Source organism: Opisthorchis viverrini (assembly GCF_000715545.1).
Source record: "Opisthorchis viverrini unplaced genomic scaffold opera_v5_42, whole genome shotgun sequence".
NCBI lineage: Eukaryota > Metazoa > Platyhelminthes > Trematoda > Opisthorchiida > Opisthorchiidae > Opisthorchis > Opisthorchis viverrini.
Genome location: NW_008751698.1, coordinates 1,679,459 through 1,702,906, shown reverse-complemented (window position 1 = coordinate 1,702,906; position 23,448 = coordinate 1,679,459). Strand labels below are relative to the sequence as shown.

Sequence of the window (23,448 nt, the reverse complement as noted above, 5' to 3'; positions counted from 1 at the left end):
CCACCATCAGTGTTGACAATGATGCATCGCTACTGTAGTATCGCGGAGCAGTTCCCGCTGAATGCAAGACACGCCGTATTCAGGAAGGTATAAGTCGGTAGAAAATCAATGACCAAATATACTGGAAAGAAATAATGGTCCAGTTAACCAGGCAGTGCAAACCAAGAAGTCACCATTCATACATGTCAACCATCCGACTTGCTGTCCACAGGAAGATGCAGCGATGGCTCAAGTGGTTAGAGCGCGAATCTACTGACCAGAAGGTCCATGGATCGAACCCGATCTCTGTCTCTCGACCTCCCCTGACTAGGCTTGGGTAACTGGTAGTATCCCAACCCTCGTGCTTACTTCGAGTGGCGTGGCAGCTAGGCATCGAAAGGGTGCTACAGCTGAAGGGTCTTTTTTCACAGGAGGATCGAAAAAGTTTGCTGCTAAGTGTTCCCATGCGGAAATAGACGATTTTCTCGCCTAGCGCAACTAAATGACATTCAGCTCCTGATATTCCAGACAATAAAAGATTTTCCAGTGTGGCAGGCCATCTGTCTGGACCACGCAGATCGTGATGCGTGTTGTCACCGAACACCACAAGGTAGAATCTGATCAGATGAATGTGCATTCAGATTAGCCAAGGGATTTTCATCACCATTGTGTGTTGTGAAAGCGGAGGACCTCGATACACATGTTGAACGCATCTGCCACTCTAAAACAAAGTCAATGATCTCTCCATTTTTTGTAGTATTTGTCATCTGGTTAGTTGCGATCCTACATACCATTTGCTTCGCTTCGATGTACAGCGTTTGCGATATTTCAGTTCTGCTTATCAGCTATAAACCACGAACCAAGAGTAAGTTACTTCCAGCTGGTACAGTTCTGGTCACTGGAAAACCTAGTTTCAGGTGGCCGATGTATCCTCGACCGGGGCGGAACCCAGTTTGACAGTCGGTAGAACTGCAAAAAATAATTACAGAGGGCGCCTTGGATGCCACGATGGTTCTCGCTAGAAATGTTATCTCATTCTCTTGTATCCGGTCGATTAGTCGGTCGCCTTCAGTTCTGTCTCTCTGTTATGATTGGGCCGTTTCCTTCTTACTTTGTTGTCTGATTTCGTTCCACTTGATTGGTTGACTAAGTAGCCTGTTTTTAGTAGATTTCTTTGACCCGATTGGTCCATTATTTGTCATCAGGTCGTTTGATTTCACAGGCGGTTCAGTCCAAGGACTTTGTAGTTCTTTCGGTCGCAGCGACTGACAGACGAGATTGACATCGACGCCCCTAGTTATCGATTTTTGTATGGATTACCACGACTCGGCAACATCTCGCTCCCGTTCTGTTCTTGTGTGAGCAAGTATTTGAACACTATCTCCGCCCGGGCTTAGCGACCGATCGATACATTCATGTGACCAAGGTGCGCGCGAGTACATAGTAACATCATCATACCAGTTAACATGTGATGGCTCCTACTCGCGCTCGGTGATGTAAGTTTAGTCTATTAAAAACTTCTTCGTGCGAAAGTGAACCAAATAATTTAGACAGTGGTACAGTCGGGTTGCAAATAGCTCAGTCACATGGTTATATGCTTCATTTGGAACTGCACAACGCTGTTAATATTAGGGATGTATCCGTTCAGGTTACGGAGAGCACTGATAAGTACGATTCAGAAAAACATCCGAAGGGAGAATCCTCGAGATAAATGGAAAGCTGCATACAGACCACTAAAGCCTCGAAGAATGCCCTCGTGTAGGCATGCGCAGGAAGTCTGCAGCAGTGTTGAGTCCCGTGTTTCAAGTCACGGTGTCATAGAACCATTCCAACTAGTGCAAAATATATCGAAGTCCACCAAAGATCATTCTTCCTCAAACACGCTCCTAATCACCCAAACACATGGCAAACTATAAGGTTCGTGGAGTGGTTGGCGGAGCAGCTGAAGCCGCGCGTGACTCGATGGTGCTACCAACTAGGTGGGTGGTAGAAAGGGAGGGATAACGTTCAAAGGAATATTCTCTTTCGAAAGGGGACCAGGTAGTCGCGGAACTGATTTAGTTGTAATCAATGAATTGGCAGATACTGCGGTGTCAGGTATGTTAGAAAATAAGGACAATAGTTGTATGACTAGAAAAGATACTACAACTATTTCCAGCATGATGGATCAAAAACGGAATCATGTTTGTGCATACGTCGACCGACTGCCTAATAAACGAGGCTCAAAATAAGCTGACGCCAAACAAACAGCCCAGATTGACGAACTGCAGTAACTCTAATCGGCGGTTCACTTTGCGAATATTGAAGTGAGATGTGATGTATTGACAGAAACAGGCTGAAATGATCTGGAAAAGAGTATCCCTTCAAACTGGTCTTACGGTCCCTTTAGATGATGGAACGGCTCACGGAGGTTAGTGGGTTGGATAGGTAACCATGTGGTTCCACGATGTAAAGCACGGTCGATCTGGTTTTTTCGGACGAACTGGCCAATTAAACGTTTGGGGGCGTGTGCACAGTTTTTCAGGACCTTAGTATGACTATAGTCGTTGGCATCGCCAAGTGTGAAAAAAATTAATTTCACGAGAGCGAATAAAGTGTGAGGCCTTCGGTCCTCCGGAAACTAAGTGGATAAGGATCCGCTTCTGACAACTTCTGGTCTGGGTATTTGCGGTTCAGTGCAGGCACCAGCACAATCCTAAGTCGTTTGGGTTGGGTGTCTCGGGAACTATATGGCGATCACTTTAATTGTATCCATGCAAAGGTACTCCAGTTTTTCTTTTGGGATCCAGTAAGCAATCTGGCCAGTGGGTTCATCCCGACATCCGCTGACCTACTGGCGAATTCATAACATTCGTTATGATAGCAATTTATCAAGGATCGCGCATCTTGCGGACGAAACTTCGGTTCAAGTCAGGTACGAATTCGGTGCACCTAAGTTTGAAACGTAGGTACAATAACCGCTAAAAATTCAAAAATGGCAAGGTCGATATGAAAAAATAGGGAGCCTAAACAAACCTTCTGTCTTCTGTGGATCGTACGGATTACCAGGCAGAGGATTGGGAAGGTTCGGAGTGGGTCCGACGGAATCTGGGAAGGGGGAGTTGTAGTTGGGCATCTGTGGCATGGGCATGGTACACATATTGGCCGAGGTGGGCATTTGCCAGCCGGACCCGATTTCTACGCGACCGGGAGCAGGTTGTGGATAGAAACCAACTAAACGGACGGTTTAGACAGAGAAGAAGTTACCAATGAAGCAAATATGCGGCATATAAGCAACAAATTATGGGGAAGATGGTAAATAAACTGAAACATTCGGAGGGCTTCGTGGCTCAAGATGAAACTGCAACTCACACTTCTCGAGAAGCTTCTTACGAAAGAATAGTAGAAATATAGCCAGTTAGTGGTCCTGAATCTTTGGTGACATTCACTGCCCATCACAACATTTAGTCCCTTTGTTTCCCAATTCATCTGAGGGAGGAATATTGTGAAAATCGACCGGATATTGTTTTTCTTTTCTCGCGCTCAGAGTAGACTGTTCGTTTTTATAGGCTGCCTTTTATGCGGCAGCGGAGCACCAGTATTTAAACATTTATGGTGTACTGTCGATGATGATGACCATGACAGTCCGGGCATTCTGTAGGTAGATAGTCTCTCACTACAAAAACCACTATCAGTGAAGAGAGGAAAACCAGTGTTCAGTGGAAAATTCAGTTAAGGGAATGTAAAAAAAAATGCCTGTCATAGTTTGACAGTTTAGAGCGCTTATATGCTTAAACATTCAGTCGGCAAGCCCGACAAACAGGGAAAATACAGTTACTATCCGTTGATATCTTCACAGCCTTCCTGGCCCAGCACGAGTATTTATATTGGCCATCACGCAGTCCTAGTATTTCGTCGAATGAGGACCAACACAAGAATGAAAATTTTGGCAGCCCAATACTTTTGTCCTGGAAGGAAAGATGAAAAGTGAAGCCTACCATACGGGAATTGCTTCGCGGAATCAGCTAAAACACGTATTGTAGTTAGAAAAAAAAACAAGGAAGCGTAAAATACGGCCAGTTGGTTCGGGCTAAAGATTGATGTCTGGAGCGTGTGGATTGGACTCTAGATCGAGTATGAATTTTTCAACCTGAACAACTGAGAATTCAGTGGTGGCTGCAACGTTGTTTAACTGGACGTGGTTGCACATGTCCCTCATTAGCATAGGACTAAGTTAAACTCATTAGGCGCCAGTTCGCAAGACCTAGACCAACGATTTCAGGTGGCTTTATGCTTTGATACCGATGGTTGATGCGGAATGGCTGCCACCGAGTACGTCAGAGTTCCAACCCATACAATAACTCTTCGTACCGACAAAACCAGAGGTCGCATAGACATACATTTTGTTTCCAGCTTCTTCCATCTTGAATGTAAATGCCATTGTAACTACGAAGCAAGTGACAGACAGATCGTATTGTCGTCTGGGGGGTGACACAACCCAACATAAAGAAGACTTATGTTGTTCGAATCTATAGACCTCTGGGTTGGGTTGCAGTTCTCCAGAAAGCCGGAAGAACGTATCTCAAATTGAAAAGCGGAGAGGTAAAGAAAACTTGGATGTGTGATGTTGGGATCTCTGTACTTTTAAGGGAAAGTGTCCCATCATTAGGGTTCACCCTTTGCTAAGAAATCACTTGTGTGATGAAAAACGGCTTCTGATACCGTGTATTATTGAATGCACTTCATGCAAAAGAAGTTATTCGTGGTCTTCTATAATTTTCTCCATAAAGGTTAACTTAATCGTTCCGTCCTTTACNGAAAGAGTGTGAAATGAATAAGGAGGGTAGACAGCTGTGCGATTCACAGACATATGAATACCAGTAAAGTTTAACTGAAGAGCAAAGAATCCTCTATTTTTGTTACGTAACTACTTCATAAATCACAAGTCAAAAACGAAGCGCAGATTGGGTCACAAAAACATCTTAAAACTCTGTTGACAAGCAAAAATGACGAACCTTGAGGATAACTTGGAGGATAGGGTGCTGCAGATATGGGCTGTGAGGGTGCAGGTAGTCTGGAAAACACAGGTGGTCTCTCACCGAAGGTAACTTGTAGCACGGCCAGTAGACCAACCAAATCTGATCCAGGCTGAGAGAAAATAGCAAACATGGGAAGAATATGTAGACGCATTTAGGGTAAAGTCTCTAGAAGTATAATGCAGCCAAATCGGCGTTCTGTTGTCACGGAATAAATTGTAAGAAAATGAGTTTTCAACAATTAGCGAGATACACTCATTTGCAAACTAATCTGGTTTTGCGAGGGACTCAACTGGAACCCAGCTGAATCTTTCGTTTGTGATGTTTCCAGGCAACTGAATGTGCTGCACCAGGCCGCCTCATGTTTCAGTTGATACGATATTCGAGATATCGCCTGGAAATATCACAAACGAAAGATTCAGCTGGGTTCCAGTGAGTCTCTCGCACAAACCAAATTAGTTTGCAAATGAGTGTATTTCGCTAATTTCGTGCAAGTTGGTTTCAAGTAAAACATAAGGCTGATGGAAAACTCGGGGACTGCGCCTACCTGATGAGTACCGAGAAGGGCAAAACCGGTCGTGGGCTGTCAGTAACCTTATGAGTAATGCATTAAGAGTTTCCAACAAGTTTGTCGAAGGAGTGAATCATCCGTGTCCGTGTGGGAGAATGCATCGCCCTGGACTCAATACACAGTAAAATAAACCAAAACCCATAGAAGTGCAGAGGCGTGGTTATCGATGTAGTTAGTGGGACACCGGATCATGTCATAATCCTAATTACCCATGATAGATTTACCATCAAAGGGAATGCCCGTTGGCTGTGGACGGTCGCTGGTTTGTTTGCTGAGCTGATTATAAACTCTACCGTTCAAAAGGTAGGCGGATTCGGGGAAATGGGCCTACATTCGAGTGGGGAATGAGAAAATATTTGCAAAAACAATCAGTACTGACGCAGGTAGCCCACAAACAATGCGCTGGAATGCATACAGACGAGCGATGTTTCAGGATAGCGACAACGACTCAACAGACAGACAAGAAAGTTGTCATCTTAGTCCTACATAAGGGAATCATCCAGATGTGTTTGGAACCAATATGGCGATTTGGATAAGCTAGCAATTTAACCTTATCAACAATGAGGCCGCTGCAGTTACTTATGCTTCTGCCGTATTTCCAATACAAGCGCATCCGTTTTGTCTTTCTAAATAAGCTACTGAACCAATACGCGTGCGGCCCATTTCCTTCCAAACTGCGGCAGTTTAGTAGACAGCCTACTGTTCAAGTGGACATATTTTATCCAAAGAAACAGTGCGGTCAATCACGATTAGTCGAACCTCAGTTAGGCCAACAAAACGGATAACACTACAACTGATGGCCGCACGAATCACCCGAATGTCAGTTCTCGATGTTAACTAGCTCGCTTCGCTCAATAAACCGACCAACTAGTGAACAGGTCGGTGTCCCGTGAAACAATCACTCAATTTGATTGCTGCGTCGAACAGCTGACACATTCGTGATAGTATAAATGTTGAATGGTGACCGAAAAGCTAAACACCGACACCAGTATTAGACATGTGTGCCTCTACTAAAAAAACGTCAACACCAACCATTTGGACAGATAGTTTGCTTGAGGAAGCCCACTTCGCTTACTTATCCAGCCCTGCAGGTTATGGAAAGTTCTGTCTAGGATGTCAAATATGAAACACGAGATAGTCCAAACTGGAATCTGAATAGGATAGCTTGGCCTTTGCCATGAACAAAACGGCGTGGACAATGACGACAGTGAACATGAAAGCGAAACACCTTGATCGGACATTCCAAAGACGCATCTATGGAAGAATGGCTTCATTTCAGTGCCAAGCTATCAAAGAGTAGCAATCCTAATGAATGAACAATCGTAGAAATCTTCAAAGATGGCTAGACAAGATTAGAAACAATATCAAAGACTGACGACATTATGCGAAATAGTTCTACTGAAACAATTCAAGGTAAACCGAGAACAGACTGAGGCCTATGGAAATAAGACTGTTGCACTGTAGCTCCAGCAGCAACTGACCCTGATGGATCCGAGTGATTAGGAACGGACCCTCCAGGACAGCTTGTATCAGGACCACTTAAACAAGCCACCCTTGCAGCAGGAGATTTACGCATACGAACAGGATTTCCCCCAACGGTACGGTAATTAACTGCTCACATGGTGAGCAACCAAATTAACTTTAAAAACGGAATAGTGACCAGTTTCGAGATATGTTGTTTTTCCGGAACCCTGAAAATGACACTTACGTACATTAACTCGCCTTCATCGTAACCAGCGAACATACCATGGTGAATGTCGGTTCGCGCACCGGAAACCCCAGGTAATCGGTTGGAACACATATTCTGTCACTTATCAACCAATCTGAAAAATATGCGACCAGATGCAACCGAAGCCGGATACTTGATGAGTGGGTAGATTCAGCCCCTAATGGCCAAAGTGGCTACTTTCACCTGTGGGGCTCATCATCATCATCATCATCATCATCGACAGCATGACATCAGTGTTCAACACCGATGCTTCACTGCCGTACAACCATGATTTATTTGAAAGCCTTATTGTGAAAAAAAAATAAAGGTGGATGGGGGAGGGACTTAGTGCTAGCTTAACACAATCATTCCGAGGTGCCTACACCTCCAGACATTCACTCAGGCAATCTGGACAGAAACTGACAACAAGAACGCCACTGACATCGGTTGGCAGCCATATCTTGTAGTGTCTCCAACCAGGCACAGTGAGGAACACGCGGTCCCCACCCTGCAAGGCGAGTAGCACCGACAGCACCCAAGCGTTTCGTGATCTCCTTCATACTTCTCTCCCAAGTCAAGGGTTGGCCACCTCACTGTTTACGCCACTCTGAATTGGGCATGGAAAACAGTACTCTCTTCGACAAACGATGGTTCGGCATGCGTAAAACATGTTCCAACCAACGCAGCTTCTGGGGCTACTTAAATAAACTCGATTGGCATAATATTATTGGGTATTGAATCACTTCTTTCATTTGAGATACTGGATAGCACGCTACCAGGAGCAAGGCTATCGCGACGAAAAATACAGACGAGGTGAACGGTAATGGCCACGAAATCCACCATATCTTCAAGCTGGATATAAGTCAAACATCCTGCGAGGGACGACCTCTCTGTCTTGAGGAGGATAACTATAGGAAATACAGAGGTGGTTTTACTGCTCCCCATTAATCAAAGTCTACCAATGCGGTCTAACAGACTGCCAGCCCTGCGCGGGTGAGAACTGGGGTAGTATCAACACCTACCCAAAGGAACTCGCAAAGCACCTGCTGGTCAGAATGTGTCAGATGACAAACAGTTACACTACAGAAACCGGCTCTGGTTCCAGCACTCCGATGACGGCACGTTACCATGTATCGCGGGTTATTGAGGGGAGGGGGCGAGATGGTCCAAGTGGTTAGAGCGCGAATTTACTGACCGGAAGGTCCGTGGTTTGAACCCGATCTCCGCCTCTCAACCTGCCCTGTCTAGGCTTGGGCAACCTGGCAGTATTCCAGCCCTCACGCAGCATGGCAGCTAGGCACCGAAAGGGTGCTACAGCTGAACGATTTTGAAGGACCCACGCACCTGGAGAGCTCTCAAATCGATCAATCCTGCTCCCAAAGACCATCGCTTCGAACTGAAAAAATACGAGTTGCTCAGGCAGACGATACACTGCCAACAATGCGAGAGGCCGCCATCACAAGGTCACTACAGTGCGGCCAACACTTGTGGAAGGATAGGCCGGCTCAACCTGTGTAAGATTGTCGGTCTGTGCAAGCAGCGGTCAGCTGCAAGATCTGTTCGTACTTCTGTTCCAGGCAACGAATCGAGTAAACTGGTTGAATTTGTAAACATTCAAAATATGGTTCGATTGTGACGAGCATGACGTTAGCTGGCCTGCATAGCGGAGGTAACAGGACAATTCTCAAACCATTTTTAAACAATGATACTTCGTAAGTGTCGTCAGCTCAGTAACGCCTGGAAGGGGGAGAAATGCATCTGTATACCTCGGAAGCCGCTGGAGATTTCACGTTCGTCTCTGGATCAACTGTTTGTCGGAAACCAATGGTTGACCAGCTGATTTGTTCGACCCAACAGCCCAAGCACCATTTTTTGTCGGAGAGGGTCCAACCATTAGTGCTATTGAGCTTCATCGACGGAAGTATTTAGGGGACCACTGCATGGATAAGTGGAATACTCTTCAAATGTCACCCGAGAATTTCGCTCCCTTGCTTCTTCAAACCTCTGGGTTTCCCAGACATGACGATCAGTCCAGATAATTATCTGCAGTCGACGTCTGACACGCCGGAATACTTCTCTGAGACTCGAGTGAAGTTGAAATCTTATCGGGAATTCGACGCCGCGGAACACACAGCGATTATTATTCGCAGAGTACTTCTCACACATAGCCAAGTAAAATGCACAAACGCAACTGCTGAAAGATGTCCACACAGAGGTTCTTCTGCCACATGGATTATAACAACATACACTCCAGAATAATAAAAAACAGAAAAACCACCACAGATGAACATCACCATCGTCGTCACCATTTTCATCGTCAGAGGAAGCAACATCAGTTGACATTGATGCTCTACTGTCGTACAACCGCAGAGTTTAACCAATTATATTCAGTCGTATAATGAAAGGAAGAAGAGATGGGGTGAGGGAGAGGACCTGGTGATGGCCTATCGCAAGCATTTTGAAGTGCATACACTTCCGAACGCTCAATAAGACAATCTGGAAAGAAACTGACAGCACGAAAGCTACTGACATCGATCAAACGCCATTCCTTGTGATGTCTCCAGCCAGGTGCAGGATGGGTCACGTGGACCCCATTATGCAAGGCGTAACGACAGGACACTCAAACTCATTGTAATCTCTTTCACAACCTCCTGCCAATTCATACGTTATCCACCTCGCGGTTTGCACCATTTTGAAGAAGGGACGGAGAACAACACTGGTTTCGGTAGCATATGGCCGGGCCACCGCGGTTGTTGGTTGTGGGTGTTTTCCGCGATTGAAGTGCCTGCTGGACAACCAAATACTTGGTTTCCAATTACCCCGTTCCGAATTGGTTGACGCCGTCAGACACCAGCAACCATTCTGAGGCATGGTTGGTCAGAACCAAAACCAGAACCAGTGATATGCCTTTTTGACAACAATTTTGACGCAAATTGGCAAGCATGATACGAGTCTTTGAGAAACTTACAGACTTCATCAGACACATTTCCGTCACAGCTAATAAAACTGCTGAGGTATGTTAAGTTCATAACCTCCAGTGATTCTCGTTGAATCGTAAAGGGTATGTTCAGAGACTACGTTAGCACTTTGAACTCTGAAGGTGCTAGGCGCAAACTTCAAGTATGATGGTGGTCACTCTATCCAACACGGCTTGTGCTTCGCCTTGATCGTCAAAGATGGGGGCGATATCGTCTGCATACTCCAGATAGACAAGGTTATCACCAGCAACAATTTGAACACCGGCGCTTTGAAGACCTTCCAGCGTTTGCCTCTTTATTTTATCACTGACGAAGTTCAAAAAGAATAGACAGAATGGTCGGACACCAGTTTTTGTAGGGAAGCTTTTGGAGAGCTCATCATACACTTTCACGCACTCAGAGACATGAATATAGGGATCAGATTATGTTCACAAACTTCTGGGGCGTACCCTGTTGAGCAAGTGTAGTTAACAGCATTGACCGATCGACAGAGTCGAACGCACCGTCGAAGTCAAGGAACACCAAGATTGTGGTTTGTACACGTGGCGTTGCTCTAACACCCGGCGGATCGTGAAGATGTGGTCAGTACAGACTTTACCCTGTCGAACTCCTGCTTGATGTTCACGGGTCAAGGATTCATGTGATGACGTAGGACGACGAAAAATCTGACACCAGAAACCTTGTTACAACGAAGGTCAAAGTAACACTTCTGCAGTTACTAAATTCACTGCGAGTGCCCTTTTTGAAAATGGACAATATTATCGATTCACCCGTTGTCTCTTTCTCCCAGATAGACCCAAATAGAGCAGACAGGTACTGCATGAGAAACCCATCGCCAAGCTTGAACAGAGCAGGTAGAAGGTCGTCACGACCAGCGGCATGATGACTCTTGAGTAGGGATACATACTCGGACAATTTTGAGGTTGAAGACGACTCAATATTCACAGACCACCTTTCTGTTGAATGCCAGGACTCCGGATTGAAAATAGCAGGTGGCCAACTGAATTGCTGTTCGAAGTATTGTGCCCACTGTTACAAACGTTCTGCTTTGCTGGACGTTTGGCCATTTTAGCTTCTGATAATTTTGCTGAAAAGAGGCTTCCAAGGACCAGTCGAACGAACCAAGTGAAACAGTCTGCAGACGTTTTCAGCAACTTTCACACTTCCCAGTTCTTTGGCCTTTCGGGTAAGCCATGCTTCTCGATCTGCACGGACACTCAGTTTCACCCGGGGTTGGGTGATGCCCCGAAGGCAGTTGTGGTTGCAGCCAGGAGGAATGTGTCGCTGAGTATCTTGCAAAGCCACAGTCCTACCAGAGGTCGAGTGTTTGGATGAGGTTGGCTGGGTTGTGCCGCAAGCAGCAGTTCCGGCTCTGAGTAGCGCCTCGGATATCTGTTCCAACGGCTGGTAATATCCGACCTTCGACCCTCTGACATGTGTTGGAGGAGCAGGTTCTGATAGTTTCGTTTGATTTATGGATCCACTAGCCTCTCAATGGCTGAGTGAGGTGTGAGCGTTTTGTGTAGACCTGAAAAGGCGGACAAGCGCATGGTCGGAGTCTACGCTGGTATTTCAGAAGGTAGTGATCGACCCACACCACCGGTGTGGTCAATCTAGACCCGGGGTAGTTGGGGCGTACCACGTTGTAAACGATTTCAGTTATTCCGCGAATTGATGCTGCACAGGGGCACTCTGTGATCGGCACATATCTGAAGCAGGCGCTCTTCGTTGTCCGTGAGTCTCGTATTCAATCCGAGAGAACCACACTTAGTCTACCTACCTGAGCATGCATGTCCTCAGCAACCATAACGATATCTAAGCTTTTATCCCGTTGTGAAAGAACACCCAGGGCGCCATAGAAACTCCTTGGCAGATTCAAAGCTACAGTCCGTTGGGGCTTAAACGGGTACAATAAACATTGTGAGATGGACCATAGTTTATCGAGACTCCTTCACGGACGTTGCCAAACGAACAGCACACTGGCGACTGCCAACGGGTATGAAGTCGAGCGGAGTCGCTGCCGCTGTACCACTCAATACAATACCCATGTCGGCATATCCAACTACATCGGACTCTGCACCATCAGAGGCGCGCAGAGGAAACCTGGAACACAGCGAGGTGGGCGGTCAGTTCAGTGACAGTACTTGCGTCCTACGTCATCCCGACCTAAAGCTGCCACCTTGACGTGATAATGGGGCTTGAGTGCTGCAATGATCCCGCGGGCTACACTAATTGGAACGTCTTTCTACAGGGTGCAACCATGCCAGGAAGGCCAAAGGAGAGCAGTCAGACCAAGAGCAACGAGACCCCGTACTACGAGTAATCCTAGTGCCGATTAGTCTGGGGGTAAAGTCGTACTGTCCTCTGCGACAGGAGTGTGAAGGCAGTAAGGTGTTTCCCCCAGGCGATCAGCATGTCCATTTTTATGGAAGCAGCGATGCTGCCTTCCACCGAGGAAGGACGGGTTAGAAAAGGAACCGCACACTCCGATCGTCCAACAGCTGACCGTGACCGCGAGGTGGCCCAAGTGGTTAGATCGCGAATTTACTGACCGGAAGGTCCGTGGTTCAAACCCGACCTCTGCCTCTCAACCTGCCCTGTCTAGGCTTGAGCAACCTGGCAGTATTCCAGCCCTTGTGCAACCTTCGGGTGGCATGGCAGCTAGGCACCGAAAGGGTGCAACAGCTGAACGATTTTTTTTCACCGTGACCGCCGGTGCATTATCCACTACGGTCGAAATACTTTCGAAACCGAATAGTCCGGTGCTGCTCAAAAGGCACCTGCTGTGCACAGCCGCATTAGGAATGAGACAGTAATGCCTTATTCCCGGCAACCTCGGGTTAGGCCAACCTTCTGCAGCCCAGCAGATCAGAAATTTGAGTTGTCGGCTCCGGGAAGGGTCCCTAAAGAAAACCCTACTGTCCGCTGCCTCGTGGGTCAGACCTCTGATTCAGAGGTCAGGGGCATGGCCCTCGAACAAAACTCTACATCCTTCCACTGCCTCGTAGATCAGGTTTCTGAGTCAAAGGCTCAAGATGAAGTACCTCAACCAACCCCCTTCCTCGGCCCGGGCGACCAAGAAGTATCATTTGCCAGCGCAGTTCGGTGTCCACCGACCCCCCTCCCCACCCCCCTCCCACTGCATGAGCAAACGTCGCTGAGTCATTTGACTGTCAATCATCTGATCGAACGGAATTATGCTCCTCGCTGACTTTTAACAATAAACAAAATAACACCCTTCTAAATCCATGAAATCCTTTCTACATAGGAACTTTTAACGTCCGTACTCTGTGTCAAACTGGCAAACAGGCAATGCTTGCTGAAAGCTTATACTCCCTTTAAATTGATGTATGCTGTGTTTCCGAAACACACATACAATGCCCAAGCGTGATTATGAATATCAGAACGTCAAGGATGAACTCAGAACCGTGTCTCCGGTGATCCAAAAGCGATGACTCGTGGAATATATGGCCTGGGAGTTGCACTCAGCCCCAGAGCTGAACGCGCTTTGCTGAATTGGATCCCAGTGAACAGGCATCTTTGTGCCGTCCAGTTATTTAGTTCAACTAAGCTCAATGCCTCTCGGCATAGAAAGCGGTGCCTGTTTGTAGTGTCGGCTTATGCCCCAACGGACTGCAGTTCTGATGCGGAGAAGAATACTTTCTATCGAGAGCTATCCGGGCTCATTCGTCAGGCAAAAAGCACTGACATTGTGATCCTTGCAGGCAATTTGAATGCTCAAGTAAGTCGTCTGAGCTCCTTGGAATCACATTTGGGCGGTCGATTCGGAGTCGATGCTCGCCGCACAGACAACGAAGATAGACTCTTTCAGCTGTGCTGGCCATGAACTGTTTCTGGCAAGTACAAAGTTTCAACATAAACGTTCGCACTGCGTAAACTGGCGGCCACCAACTGCAAATCAACCGTAGACCCAGTTGGACCACGCGGCCATCAGCCACCGGAGGAGAGTCAATTCAAAACCACCGTTCCTTCTGGGGCACAACACTTGATTCCGATCACGCTATCGTGCGTGCACGCCTGATGGTTCGCTTCCCTTCAGGCCCTCGCAAATTAGCAAGAAGCATGCCAATCCGCTATCTTCGGACCATAGCTCAACAGTATCGATCTGAGCTGCCCCAGCGACTCTCCACAGTAAACCAATACCGCAGTGGCAGTGAGCATGTGGATGAAGCGTGGCAAAATGTGAAAGGAGCTATGCTAGCGGCATTCATTGCTGTCTGTCCGACTTCCCCAATTCGACCACAAGACCATTGGATGTCATTGAGGTCGCTATCCATGACTGATGCCAAGAAAGCTATACCAGCAGGCAACGAGTACGACGGCACACACAAATCCCTTAGATGTAGTCTAAGGAAAGACCGAGACCTCTGGTGAACATCGAAAGCCCGGGAGATGAAGGCTTTTGCTACAGGAAACAACCGTGGCCTATATCAACTGACACGGTCGACTGGCTCCAGGAAAGCAACGGTTAGCGAAACGTCAACCAGAAAGATGGGCCGAACACTTCGAAGAAGAGCTCAGCTGGCCTCCTGCAACACAACCTGTAGGGATAATGCATACAGGCGAATGGAATGTAAACATCCATGCTAAAACGCGAGAACGCACCAGCACCGGACGGTATGTATCTAGCCCCCTTCAAAGAAGGCAGAGAATCCCTATCGATCCACCTGACGAAGCTTATTGGTGCTATATGGAACGAAGAGAAAGTGACTGCAGAATGGCGCATGTCAACAGTTATCCATGTCTTCGAAAAGAGTACGCGAATGCTGTGCGAAAACCACCGTGGCATCAGCCCATTAGCCGTAGCATCGGTGCTCCCTGGTCTTATCCTTCGATGTCTGACTGATCAGAGAAAGAGGTAGAGGTAGGAGGATGCATCAATCATTTATTCACCCTCCGAAAAATTCTAGAACAGCGACAATGCTTCCAGCAACTAACAATGGTCATGTTTCTTGATCTGAAGGCTGCCTTTGACTCTGTGGGCCACCAGGCACTATGGCAGTGTCTACGTAGCAAATATGTACGTGTTCTTGATCCTCCTTAGTCGCTGTACGCCAACTCCCGCGGTCATGTGAACGTCTACGGGAAGCTCCCGCCTGAGTTCACCACATCAATTGGTGTCAGATAGGGCTGCCCTCTTTCACCTTTCCTCTTCCACTTTGTCATTGATACGATCATGGAAGACTCACTACCAGCCTCTAAGGCCTGTGGCGTCGAAGTGCACCCGGGGCGTCCGCTCACAGATATCGAGAATGCAAATGACATAGCTCTTTTGGGATCTGCCGCCATGGCAATGCAAACAATATTAAATAATGTAAATAATTCCGCCTCACGGTTTGGCATACGCTTCACGCCCGCAAAGTGTAAAGTGCTACTGCAAGACTGGGTGGGCTCGAACCCTAGCCTCATGCTTGCGGAAGAACTGATTGGGGCAGTAGACAAATTCGTTTACCTGACTGGCTGTATCAGTCGCGGTGGTCTCGCGAAAGATGATATTTCCATCCGCATTGGGAAGGTCAGAGCAGCTTTGGTGAACCTACATCACCTGTGGCGTAGGCGTGACATCAACTTATCCGTCAATGGTCGGGTTTATGATGCTGCGGCGCGCTCCATATTGCATTCCTAGCCGCTGCGCGCCGAGGAAGTTAAAAGACTTTCAGTGTTTGACCATCGATGTCTTCGGAGCATTGCTCGAGTCTAGTGGGAACATCGGATCAGCAATGCTGAAGTACATCGAATGGTATTCGGGAGAAATAACTCACCCTCGATAGATAAACTGATCACACTGCACAGGTTGTGCTAGCTTGACCACGTGCTGCGTATGCCAGTCGACCAACTTCCTCGAAGGGCTCTTTTCGCACAGCCATGTGAAATCATCATCATCATCATCATCATCATCGACAGAGATGATGCTTGAGAGAACATATGCAGTGGTAAAACTCCGAGGCCGTAGGTGGTTCAACGCTCACCGTCCAGGGTTCCACTTCACCTGTGGGCTCTAGATGGGTGCCGGCTGGTGGCCATGACAGTTGTTGTTCGAAGTATTTAGCCCATCGGTCGACGCGTTCTTCTTTGTTCGAGATGATCGTTCCGTTCTGATGCTTGATGGTTTCGTTCACAGGTGGTTTCCGGGGACCGGTCGCACGGATCAACTGAAATAATCTTCGGCTATTACCGGCTTTTTGGGCCTCTTCCATTTCTTTGACTTTCTGTGTCCACCATACTTCACGGTCGGATCGCAAACTCACTTTCACTTGGCGTCTGATGGCTCTTCGCATCGGGTTATGTTCGGGACCGGCTGGGATATTTCTTCGAGATTTAAGTAGTGCCACCGTTCGGTCTGATATCCAGTGCTTGAGTGCGCCTGGTTGGGTCGTGCCACAGGCAAAATTCCCAGCACTATGCAAAGAGGTAGCAATCTCGTCCCAGTATGAGTTCACATCTGATGGTGGAGCACTTGGAAGAGACTCTAGAAGACGATTCTTGTAAGTTCGTCTGACATCCGGATCTGCCAGTCTTTCAGTTGCCATGCGATTTGTCCGCACCTTACGCGACCCCGGGAAACGTAGGGTGAAGCGACTCCGGACGAGCGCGTGGTCAGAGTCCACAAATGTGTTCCATGTGAAAGGTGGAAGACAGCAGTCGAACAATGATTTGGCAGCAGAGTATAAAAGCCATTACTAACAAACTCAGCTGCGCTGGTCATTGCCATCTTTCTGGATGGGGACCCTGAGACGGGTCATATCAATGGCTGGAGACATTGTCAGACATGGCCCAGTCGCGCCCTCAATGGCGCTAATGCATCCAAGCTATTGTCTTTAATGCATAGCTCCCTTCCCAATCCCTCCACTTAACAGTCCAATTACAGTGCTGTATTTACGCATCACTTTATCAGCTTCCGCATCCAATGTGCAGGTACAATAAACAGTGTGAGATGGACCATAGTTCATCGAGATTCCAAACGAACAACGCACTGGCGACTGTCAACGGGTATGCGTTCAAGCGGAGGCGCTGCCGCTACAAGGAAGCAAAATGCTTTTGGGCCCCCCAACAAAATATAGATAAAAAATAAATCGTTCAGCTGTAACACCTTTCCGGCGCCTAGCTTCCATGCTACTCGGTTACTGTTCGTTGCGGACACTGTGGCACTTGAAAACTGCTATTTTTCCTACTCAATATCATCTCTCTTGTCCCTGTCAATGTTGGCTACATTTCTGCAATTAATGAAGTACAACTCACCCCGGCATCTTGGCCTCAACGGGACTTTGCACCCTTTATTGTGACTAACGGTTAACCAATACAACACCCAAACACTGCTTGAATGCTATCTCCATGCAACCCCCCCCCACCGGCAACTAGGCACGAGAATCCACTGCTAGAAAAACTGCACGCCCGAGGTTTGAAAACTGTCTCAACTCCGAAGTTTAATCCATTAAAATGACCTAAAATTAACCTTAAGATAACTCTGGAGTAAAAAGGCCATCGGTGTGTGCGGGTGGTCTTATCTATCCCTGGGGGATTCTGACACGTAAATAAAGTTAGTTACGAAGGTTCCCCTACTGGAATGAGTAAGTCAGTAGTGTGGGGTGAAACAACCAGTGACTTCTCTGTTGTATTACCTACTCACACAACGAAAGACTTGTCCAACGATGCGGCGATGTGTAGCATACTTTGTACAACGCACCTTTGAATTGGACACAATCTTGTGTATTGTTCAACTGTCTAACGTTGTCTTGATACATATTTATGATTTCGCACTTTCCTCAATTTCTTCACACATACCGTTTGGAATACGCGTACGACGTTGTTTTGACCAGTCTGCCGCGTTAAGTTCGCGTCCAGCACCGACTAACAACCTGGTCCCCCTTAGCTTCATTTCTCCTTCCAGTAAGAGGAATCACGATTTGTAACCCGGCCGTACAAAGGGATACTCTAAACGTCCTAATAAACTCGTGCGTCCTCGATAGAATATGCAACACTTGTCAAGAGTATCGCGGACGCGTTTTGCCGAACCCATACGGGGCCAATATTCCCAAACCATTTACAGGCACCTGGTACTACACCACCTGTTCTGACTTGGGAACGACTGGCGGAGCCAGACCCGAGGTCTCTGCACTAGCCTGGAAACACTCGTCACATCCAAATGGGATGCAATTCAAAATCCCACGCTTTATCTGGCTTTTGAACCCCAGAATGTAGTAAACTGTGTAACGCGTGCAGCCAGCTGGTTTTGGAGCTCCATCGGTCCTGTGATAAACCCATGAGTCTGATAGGCTCAAAATTGGGATAAGTTGACAGAAAAAATGCCCCACTCACGTGCTTCCATTCGGATATATAGGGGAGACATACGAGTCCATTTGTATCTACAAAGTTATTTGCCTTGATCTGCATGGTGGGTGTTGGCCGGACGTAAACTATGGGAGCCTTGTGTGGGTGGTTATCATACAGGAAAATGGCCACAGGGATATTGTATGTTGAATTTTTGTACAGAACAGGAATAGTGCCATTGAGGCAAAAGAGCGCCTTGGAAGTCCCGTCATTAAACGCTGAAAGTGCGATTAGATGCAACCAGGAACTCACTGAATTCCTCCTTCTTAAGTCTGAGGTCTCCGTAAGAGATAATGACACTTTCCACTTCCCTCTGAAGCGCTTCCTGAAATACAAGTCCCAATAAACATCTAACGTTCACTTCACGAACTTTTGCGGAGTTTTCATTTAGAAAACGTCTACACGCCTCCAAGTTCGACGCCATGACGTTGAACTTGAGACGAAACCCACAGAGGGAGGCGGAGCAAAAAAATTGGAACAGGCGGTAATGGAATTTAGCGCGAATACACTTGTTTCAGTTCAACTCCAGGGCTCACGGATTCATGGACTGATACACAGGAATGAGGCTTTTGCCCAAGCTTCCCGGGTTGGTTTTGCCCTTGTCGTTCAGCGGCTGTCGTTCACCTGAAAGGCACAAGTGAAAAAAGGGTGTAGCGCTGCTCGCTTTTTTTCTCAGTGGGGGGCGAGGACTCGCATAAATTGCCGCTTTGGTGAGCCCGAGTCTCTCTAGATATATTTTTTTGAAAACTTTTCCCTTCAAGTCGTCGTGCTTTCTTCTTTTTCCCGGTCATTATGGAGGCACACTTTTATTCAGCGGATTTAGTCAAGAATGCGATTAGCATAGACTATAATCCAGACAAGCCCAGGGTATNCAAGGCCGAGGTTATGGTTTCCCCGGGTGGAGGCCGTTTTTACTACACGCCGCACCACTACCCAAGCCAGCCGATTTTCCTATGTTGTCCAAAATCCTACTTGTGATCTAGCAACAGAAATGGATAATCTGTTGGAAGATATTCCCAAAGATAATCCCTACGGCGCTCTTCGAGCGGCCGTCATAAGTAGGACAAGGAAGTCCGTAAACGAGATTCTACGGGATTTATTCACCACTGTCGAACTTGGTGACAGGTTGCCATCACAACTGCTTCGCCACATGCGCAGTTTCCTCTGCGGCCGTAAGCTAGCGGTGGAAAAATGGCCCAACTATGGCTCGACAAATTTCCACCCTCCAAATCTCACGTCATGAGTGCCTTTTTTGATGATCACAGCTTGGAGCAGTTAGCCCAAATAGCCGATAAAATCCACGAAACCTACCTTAATAACCTTCTAAACTCCATTTCCTGCCCTGCGCCCACTACTTCTACAGATTCCGATCCAATTCCTGCCTCCATATCGCAACTACAAACTAAGTTTAATACTTTGACCGATCGCCTACAACGGCTAGAGATCAACAAGCATCGACCACGTTCACGATCCAGATCTTTGTCCCGCGCCTGTCCTTCTTGGTGCTCGTATCACCAAACTTTCGTTCCTCAAGCACGCAAATGCCAACCGCCTTGTTCCTCCAAACCACCTCCCAAAACCCCTTTAACACCCCGGCCATTCAGTAACGGCGACGACTGTCTGGGCTCCTTTCGCACTAGTCGCCCATTCCACAACATCAATCGTTCAAGTGATCTACGTTTCCTCGTAGATACGGAAGCTGAAGTTAGCGTGCTACCACATAAGAATCCACCACTTGATTCTGCCTCTTATTCGTTACAAGCCGCCAACGGTACCCGCATTGATACATACGGCGAACGTTCCCTCAGCCTTGACCTCGGTTGCGACGTGCGTTCAAGTGGATCTTCCTTTTGGCCGACGTCCAAACACCCATCATTGGTGCAGACTTCCTGACCCACTACAACTTGTCTGTCGATGTTCGACACAAACGCCTCTTGGACATGCTAACTTCCCTCTCAGTCAACGGACTTGGTGCCCCAACTTCATCCACAGGTATCCGAGTTATCTTACCTGATTCACATTTTGCTGATATACTCAGGTATTTTCCAACCCTTACTCATCCATGTCAGTACACCCAACCGGTCACTCATTCCATTGTTTACCATATCCAGACCAGAGGTCCACCCGTCCATACCAACCCCCGCCGACTTCATCCGGATAAGCTACAAGTGGCAAAACACGAGTTCGAACATATGCTCGAACTCGGCATCATCCGCACTTGGTCGTCATTGGTCGTCACCCCTACATATGGTACCCAAGAAATCTAAGAGTGATTGGAGACCTTATGGAGATTACCGTTCTCTCAATAACGCTACTATCCCAGACAGGTATCGCACCCCACATACCCACGGTTTCGCAAGTACCTTATGCCACACAAACATTTTCTCCAAACTCGATCTCGTACGTGCATACTACTACATACCCGTAGCCCCGGATGACATCCCTAAAACAGCCATCACAACACCGTTCGGCCTTTTCGAATTCACGCGTATGCCCTTTGGCCTTCGAAATGCAGCTCAAACTTTTCAACGTTTCATGGACGATGTTTTACGTGGTTTACCCCTTGTGTATGCCTACCTTGACGATGTTCTAGTCGCTAGCACCTCCTCAACTGAGCATGCAGCTCATCTCAGGGCAGTGTCTGAACGTCTTTTCACTTACAACATACGTTTAAACATTGAGAAATGCTTATTCGGTGTTACTAGTCTAGATTTTATTGGCCACCACATTGATACCACAGGTATTTCACTATTGCGTGAGAGCACTTTGGCTCCAGAGTCTTTTCCCATACCTTCCACTCTCACCCAACTTCGTCGTTGCATTGGTAACACCACCCCCCGTTGTGCAGATAATTTTCAGCCGCTGACCGCTCCAAAGAAAAATCTGTTACTTCGCCCCCGCTGCCATTGCCGCTTTCGAAAGAGCTAAGCGAGCCATAGCCCACGCCACAAAGATATCTTTTCGCGGCACTCACGAACGCACAAAGCCGATTTTGACAACTGATGCTTCGAACGCCACCATCGGCGCCGTACTTCATTAAGTTGTTAACAACGTATCTCAACCACTAGCCTTTTTCTCACAAAAGATGCAGGTTGCACAAGCGCGTTACAGTAATTTTGGTCGTGAATTACTTGCAACTCACCTTGCTATTCGCCATTTCCGGCACTTGTTAGAAGGTAGATGAATTAACATTCAAACCGACCATAAGCCACCCACCTATGCCTTCAACGCCAAGCCTGATCGATATTCACCACGCGAGATACGCCATCTCGACTATATTTAACAGTTCACTACCGAAATTCGGTACACCCCAGATTCGGACAATGTCGTCGCAGATGCCCTTTCACGTCCTGACATCAACGCTCTTCACCCTTCCACGAAGCTGGACCTAGCCAAGCTGGCTAAACTTCAGAACAGTGATCCTAATTTTTTGCCCATTCTATCGTTCCCCTCATTTCAAGTCCCTTCAATTCCGATAGCTCTCCAACCCGGAACCATATTATGTGATATGTCTACCGGATCAGCTCGCTTAATCGTCCCCGAAGCTTTTCGACGCGTTGTTTTCGACCACTTCCATGGATTTTCTCATCCAGGAATCAGAGCAACGAGGGAGCTGATTATTGCACGCCTTGTGTGGCCCTACATGAATAAGGATATAACATCCTGGGCCAAACGGTTCATCGCCTATCAACTCAGTAGTTCAACTCGGCAAACGAATACAGCCATCGGTTCATTTGCCGTTCCTGATGCTCGATTCACACATGTTCATCTCGAAATTGTTGGTCTACTTTCCCCATCAAACGGTTTCACTGGTATCCTTACCGTGGTTGATCGTTGGCCAGCAGTCGTATCCAGCTGAAACGGTTGACTTATCATTTTTACAACATGGGTGAGTAGTTTTTGCATACCTTCCACTGTTACTACCCATCGCGGTTCAAAATTTCAGTGCAATCTGTTCCGGAAGTTTTCTACACTCTTCGGTTTCCGTCACATTTCGACTACCGCATATCACACATGCTCCAGCGGTCTGGTTGAGCATTTCCATCGCTACCTCAAAGCTGCATTGACTGCCCAATGGAACCCAACTTTATGGTCATCTTCTTTTAACCTCATTTTGGTCGCTATTCTCTCCACTCGAAACAGTATACGATACAACCTAAGGTTTACCTGGTGAACTGGTTTCCCCTTCAAGCGCACAGCCCGAATCACCCGTCACATTCGTCACCCGTCTGAAGCAGCATATGTCCGAACTTCGTGCGACACCGACCAAACGATCAACGCGAACAGAACACATCTCAACCGATCTCTCTTCTGCACCATTTGTATGTGTCCGACATGACGCAACGAGGAAACCCCTCCAACCCTGTTGTGATGGCTCATTCAAGGTTGTAGAACGTCGCTCCAAATACTTTGTTTTAGAGAGAAGCGGAAAGCACGATGCCTCCTCCATTGATCGTTTGAAATCTGTCCACATCAAAGCACCCACGATCACATTAAGCAATCCTGCTACCCCAACAATACTCGCGCGTACCCAAGATATCCATGCCGCCAATCTCACTGCTTCCACTAATCGTTCGCTCTGTACCCTCAGCAGGTAGCTGATTGCGAAACCTGAAGTGAGCAACTTTTTGAATCGTTACTTAATTATTCGAGCATTTTCCCCTTTCATGGTCAATGCTCTAGTGGGGTAGTAATGTGGCGTTTGTACCTTTATTTTGCTTCCATTTTAACACTACGTATTTCATCATTTGCATAATACTTTTTTGTTTGAATACAAAAAAGCTGCAAAAACGCGTACGTGTACATTTTCACAGAATATAAGCTTGGTCACGTGCTTCGACTCTCTCT

General features: G+C 47.2%; 1 protein-coding gene across 1 annotated transcript in view; it reads right to left on the bottom strand.

Annotated features, from left to right (window-relative positions):
- Positions 1 to 23,448, bottom strand: part of T265_03110 (hypothetical protein) — a gene marked incomplete at both ends in the record, with an annotated part of 39,798 nt that overhangs the window by 9,529 nt on the left and 6,821 nt on the right. The window contains 4 exons of the mRNA XM_009167515.1: positions 2,995 to 3,192; positions 4,974 to 5,106; positions 16,242 to 16,481; positions 16,521 to 16,780. Of these exons, the coding sequence (XP_009165779.1) occupies positions 2,995 to 3,192; positions 4,974 to 5,106; positions 16,242 to 16,481; positions 16,521 to 16,780 (831 nt within the window). The remainder of the gene's footprint in view (positions 1 to 2,994; positions 3,193 to 4,973; positions 5,107 to 16,241; positions 16,482 to 16,520; positions 16,781 to 23,448) is intronic.